The sequence below is a fragment of the Sinocyclocheilus anshuiensis genome, unplaced genomic scaffold (genome assembly GCF_001515605.1).
Source record: "Sinocyclocheilus anshuiensis isolate Anshui unplaced genomic scaffold, SAMN03320099.WGS_v1.1 scaffold798, whole genome shotgun sequence".
Classification (NCBI taxonomy): domain Eukaryota; kingdom Metazoa; phylum Chordata; class Actinopteri; order Cypriniformes; family Cyprinidae; genus Sinocyclocheilus; species Sinocyclocheilus anshuiensis.
In genome coordinates this window covers 120,273-126,731 of record NW_015542359.1, presented here as the reverse complement: position 1 = coordinate 126,731, position 6,459 = coordinate 120,273, and the positions used below count along the sequence as shown (strand labels likewise).

General features: G+C 36.5%; 1 protein-coding gene across 1 annotated transcript in view; it reads right to left on the bottom strand.

The window, feature by feature from the left end:
• The window catches only part of LOC107691874 (PRP3 pre-mRNA processing factor 3 homolog (yeast)), a 29,175-nt gene that overhangs the window by 15,457 nt on the left and 7,259 nt on the right, over positions 1-6,459 (bottom strand). Inside the window, exons 3-5 of the mRNA XM_016490701.1 lie at positions 4,344-4,474; positions 3,143-3,298; positions 2,755-2,841 (exon numbers count right to left, since the gene is read on the bottom strand). Coding sequence (XP_016346187.1) covers positions 2,755-2,841; positions 3,143-3,298; positions 4,344-4,474 — 374 coding nt within the window. The remainder of the gene's footprint in view (positions 1-2,754; positions 2,842-3,142; positions 3,299-4,343; positions 4,475-6,459) is intronic.

The following is a 6,459-nucleotide window of genomic DNA, read 5'->3' as shown; positions in this document are numbered from 1 at the left end:
TTTGTGTTATTTAAGTTATTTATAATAAGTGAAGTTTACTGTTAAGTGCACTGATGTCAGTCTCATTTTGAATAATAAAGTTAGTTAAATTGTTAAATACCCTGCCTCCACTACAGGCCTATGTTTGTCACATCATTATAAGTGTTTGATCACCACATTTAAGTTACAAAAAAATGTGTTTATGTATATATATTCTGTTTATGTAGGCTTTATACTGTATTCTATATACAGTACCAGTCAAAAGTTTGGACACACAAATGGGAAGTGTGTCCAAACTTTTTTACTATACTGTACTGTAATATAGCCTACACAAAGAATATCGGTCGATATATCGGTATCGGTCTTTTTTACTCCCTAATATCGTTATCGGCCCCCAAAAAACCCATATCGGTCGGGCTCTAATAATGCTTACAAGAAAACATCTTAAAATACAAGCAGAAGTAGCATCAAGCCACATTTGAAAATGTATGTATGTTAATTATTAATGTTTGTGCTTAAAACCCACTAGTGTTAATTTTCGTTAACGAAGACTATGATGAAAAATGTTCGTTGACTAGCTTTTTTCCCATGATTAAGACGAGACGAAGACGAGACGACAATAAGGTCAATAAACGATAACTATGACTATATCAACATGCAATTTCGTTGACGAAATAAGACAAGACTAAAATGTATCAAAAAAATTTAACTTTAACAAAAACCTTTATTTTCGTCAAAAAAAGGAGACAAAATGCTATTGCGGACTGTTGTACAAGATACTACGTAAGCTTTCATGAGTGCGGCTGCCAGATATCAAAAGTTCAAATCCCCGAATCAGAGCTTCGCTGTTACAAGGATACATTTTCTGCCCGGTGTTTTGCTTATTTTAAGCAATCTGGCAACCATGCGCAAGCGTCACCGCCGATGATCTGAAAACACCGACATACAAGCTGGAGTTTAGCGATCTAAGCGTCACTCGGCCAGACTGACTTCTGTCATGAGATCTCGACTGTATTGTTTGCGATTGTGGTTGCTGTATAAATGCACTTACTCAACCGCTGTTGTTTTAATAGATAAATAGGCTGTTGCAATTTGGAATTATAGTGGAATTACTTGGAATTGCACTGTTATAATATTTTTTTGTTTGTTTTAGCAGTTTTCATAGTGTAGACAGAGAGATTGCATAAGTCTTTGGTATTAATTTATATAATAAAAAGCCTATAATAAATCAGTACACTAGATGAGGTAAAATACATTCTATTGATTTGTGCTTACTGTGCTTATTTGTGCTTACTGGTGAAAGTGCACTACCTGAAATGCAAAAGTAAATTTCTCAAATGATAATCATTACGATTATAAATTTGAGCAAAAATAATTTTTTATCAGTTTAACCATTATACCGCATGACGAAAATGTGACAAATCAATTATTTGACTAAAACCTTACTAAAATGCTCATACATTTCATTGACTTAAACTTGACGAAACAAAAACAGGACAAGGTTGACTAAATATGATAACTAAAATGTACATCTGAGTAAGACTAAGACTAAATTAAAAATGGCTCCCAAAATGAATACTGCTGTACGGTTAATTAATAATAATCTTATTGCTAAAATGTCAAGTTTTCATTGACTAAAATGTTGAGACTTTTAGTAGACTAAAACTCAACTAAAACTAAATAGGATAAGGTTGACTAAATATGATAAAAACTAACAAGGACATTTAACACGGGACTATGATTAAAATTGAAAATTGCTGACAAAATTAACACTAAAACCCACTTTAAACCATCATCGGTGCTTGTAATAACTTCCGATTGTGATCTATAGTTGATTTTGATTCTATAATAGGCAGACAAGCACTATTTGTATGTTTAATAACGCCACACTGCTTATTGTCATAAACATCCTTTATTGTTATAAACATACCATGAGCTGCATACAAAACACATACAGAAAATATATCGTCATAATCATATGTCTATTTGCTTTCATATTTCATGTGTAGAAATATATATTTTACTCGATTTTTTTTTTTTAATACGGAAGATCTAGAGAATTAACGCGCTTTGACTCGTAACACTCGCGCACGTGGAAGAAAACGGAGAGTGCTCTCCAGATCACATAACTCAGTGGAGAATTAATAGAAATTATATTAAGAACATGTGAGAAAAAATCTGTTCTCCGATACCAAAGATAACAGGAACTCGGCATCCACTCTCTTCTCTCTCGGAATACTCTTCTTCGGTGTTTGTTTACACTGGTTTTCGAAACAGCGCCACTACTCTTTTGCTTTTTGTGCAACAGCAGCTTCTCCACGCACGTGATCTAAGCTCAAATTTGATTGGATGGCCCGTTTCATCACGGTGTGACAGGGAAAAAAATCGACACAGGACGAAAAAAAATAAATATTCGCTTTTTCGCACCGCGAATGATCGCGCCTGGTGTGAATAGCCCCATAGGGATCTATTGTTTCGATTCAAAAGCGTCATTGCGCCGAATTTTCACGTTCAGTTTGAAAAGCCCTTAAGTCTGTGGAAAACACTGTGGTCTCATTACTGTTCTCATACAATTGCTAGTCTTACATGTAAACCTGCATTTAATGTCTAACAAGAAATATTTTTTAAAAATGTGTATTTTACTCAGAATTATCCTATTGTCTACTCTTATTCTATTGCACTCCACCATTTTTTATTCCCTAGTGCTTTTCTAAACACACAAATACTACAGGCCAATCATAAAACAAGTTCTTGGTATTGTTTTTTTTTTTTTACCTGCACGACAGGGACAGGAGCCACAAAACTTAGCTGTTTCTTTCTCTCCTCAATCTGCCGCGTGGCTGCTTCCATCATTTGCTTGATCTGAAAATACAGTATCACAGATAGTATTAAGACTGATGCAGGCAGTACAAAAATTACATGAGAAATTCTTTCATACTTGTGCAGCACTAAGCAATATCAGTTTTATTCAATCAAGTCATTATATGTTCTAAATATAGTTATCACGGTGACAGTGATCACACTTCATTTTATTAAATGAATAATAAAAACTTAAAAATAAAAATGTAATGAACTTCATTTCATTACAGTGTATGTGTTCCATCAGATACCTCGGTGTCTAGTGTCTACCTTTACTGATGGTGTGTCTGTATGTGTGCGTTACCTGCATTTTGGTGAGCATGCCAGGACTCTCTGTAGGGGGTCCAGGTAAAACAGGTGGTTCCTCCACCTCCTCAAAGCGAGGCACCCTCTTCTTCTTTACCGCAGATTCCACACTGTCTCCATCCTTCACTCCTTCCACCTCATCTCCAAACACTTCCTAGAAAGATATGGAAAAATAGAAAAGAAGAAAAAGACAAGATATACAGTCAGAGAAAGATTACTTAACCATGACTCCTACCTAAGTGTCAGTTTTAGGGGTGGGTGATATACCGGTAGACATGAGACCAAATCTTTCAGCTGGTAGAGAATTTGGACTATTGTCTCATGGTTACACTCACGTGACATTTCCATGCTGCGCCATCACAAAAGCTTGTCACCTAAATGCATTTTTTCATTCAAGCATTTTCAAGTGCTACAGTTTAAAAACAAGTGATTTTAAACCTTTCTTCCACAATAAGCAGCCTACATTTTGGTATGTTTGATTAACATTAATGTTAATAAAACAATGAAAGATCATTTCTCGCTGCTCTCAACTGAATCAATTTATAACTTTAATAGGAATAAATCTATATTTAATTTACACAGTAAGAACTATGCAGTGTTTTTTATAAATAACAAAATTTAAATAGTATTTCTTATTTCTAGTGCTTGAAGCTTTTAGGTCTATTTTGTTTGTGTCTTTTTTGCTTGTAATTTATTCTTGTTTTATTACAGACCGTTTACTTTTTTTTTTTTACTTATGTTAGTTAAGATACTATTAGTTTGTGATATTGAACACAATATCACAATTGTGAAACAGCTAAGTCTTGTGGCAATTGTGATATTGTGACAAGAATAATGAGAATTGTATAAAATGTTGATTTCACAAAAACCTTAAAGCAAAAACGACTATTTCGTGACAAGATTTTGGTCATATTGCCCTAGTCAGTTTCAGAAAAAAACGACTCAATTTATGCAAAATTGACTATTTTTTACTGCTGTGTTCTTACAATCAATGACACTGACACAGCATACATGCAAACAAGAATCCAGGATTTAGCAATGTACACTGTGAAGCATCAGCTTAAGAATACCCGAAATTAATTGTTACCCCCAGGTAAAGTATGAGCAGTGTGAGACAAGAAACAAGATAACACAATAACTAGTTGAAATGTGAAAAGCCCTTCAGAAACTGTAAATTTAGGAGGCTCACAAAACTATACCTTCAGCCCTCTTTTGCGGTTCTTCTCTCCTGCTCCTTTATTGCCACGGGAGTTTCTACTTTCCTCAAGAGCTTCAAACAGACGCTCAACAAAGCTGCTTGCTGAATCATCAAGAAACGGCCTTAGCTGGTCTAAAAGAAGAAAAATTGATCACTTTTAATGAAAAGAGCCTCATGGAATTCTCAGCTGCATTTGAAAACACACAATACGAGTAATTCTGCACATAAACAGTGTTGCCCTTTTTTTCCAAGTGCCACTAACACCAGTTGTAAACATCCCACACATCATCCTAATCTATATAAATTAGAACTACTTTACAATGACTTCACAAAAATAACTTTGCAATTTAGGTGTACAATAAAGATTAATGAATATATGCAAATCAGTTGCCTACTGTTTAGTGCGTTCTACTGTTAAGAATGTGTTATCGTTTCATAAAGTAATAAAACATTTGTCAATTTCAGTGTTATTATGTTAATTCATTACCATAAATAAATTCTTGATCTTAAAAGCCATTCAATTAAATTGATTTTAATATTATGCACTGAGGCTCTGGATAATTTATAAATTTCCTTTCTGGTGACCATGTTACATTTACAAATCTTTGTAATGGGGTAATTTTTGTCGCTAATCACATCTTTAAATTTAAAATCTTTAAATGGCACCTATTATGCCTCTTTTTACAAGATGTAATATAATCTCAGGTGTCCCCAGAATGTGTCTGTGAAGTTTCAGCTCAAAATACCCCACAGATCATTTATTATATTATTTTGAAAATGTCTATTTGAAACACGCCGTCTTTTTAAATACAAATGAGCTGCAACTCCTCGCCACCTTTTCCAGAACACGGCTGTGCCATTACAGATCATATCTCAGATCTCTACCAAAAAAAACATCTGTTTGGTTTTGATTATTACGTCTATCGTGCTAAAATCATGCGTTTTAAAGCAGTACCATTTTAAATTTCTGATATACAGTATCTCACAGAAGTGAGTACACCCCTCACATTTTTGTAAATGTTTTATTATATCTTTTCATGTGACAACACTGAAGAAATGACACTTTGCTACAATGTAAAGTAGTGAGTGTACAGCTTGTATGACAGTGTAAATTTGCTGTCCCCTCAAAATAACTCAACACACAGCCATTAATGTCTAAACCGCTGGCCACAAAAGTGAGTACACCCCTAAGTGAAAATGTCTAAATTGGGCCCAAAGTGTCAATATTTTGTGTGGCCACCATTATTTTCTAGCACTGCCTTAACCCTCTTGGGCATGGAGTTCACCAGAGCTTCACAGGTTGCCACTGGAGTCCTCTTCCACTCCTCCATGATGACATCACGGAGCTGGTGGATGTTAGAGACCTTGCGCTCCTCCACCTTCCGTTTGAGGATGCCCCACAGATGCTCAAGAGGGTTTAGGTCTGGAGACATGCTTGGCCAATCCATCACCTTTACCCTCAGCTTCTTTAGCAAGGCAGTGGTCGTCTTGGAGGTGTTTTTGGGGTCGTTATCATGTTGGAATACAACTATGGATCATGCTCTGCTTCTGTATGTCACAGTACATGTTGGCATTCATGGTTCCCTCAATGAACTGTAGCTCCCCAGTGCCGGCAGCACTCATGCAGCCCCAGACCATGACACTCCCACCACCATGCTTGACTGTAGGCAAGACACACTTGTCTTTGTACTCCTCACCTGGTTGCCGCCACACACGCTTGACACCATCTGAACCAAATAAGTTTATCTTGGTCTCATCAGACCACAGGACATGGTTCCAGTAATCCATGTCCTTAGTCTGCTTGTCTTCAGCAAACTGTTTGCGGGCTTTCTTGTGCATCATCTTTAGAAGAGGCTTCCTTCTGGGACGACCAGTTTGATGCAGTGTGCAGCGTATGGTCTGAGCACTGACAGGCTGACCCCCCACCCCTTCAACCTCAGTAGCAATGCTGGCAGCACTCACACGTCTATTTCCCAAACACAACCTCTGGATAAGACGCTGAGAACGTGCACTCAACTTCTTTGGTCGACCATGGCAAGGCCTGTTCTGAGTGGAACCTGTCCTGGTTGAGGGGGAAGTCGTGGCCTAATGGTTAGAGAGTCGGACTCGTAACCCAA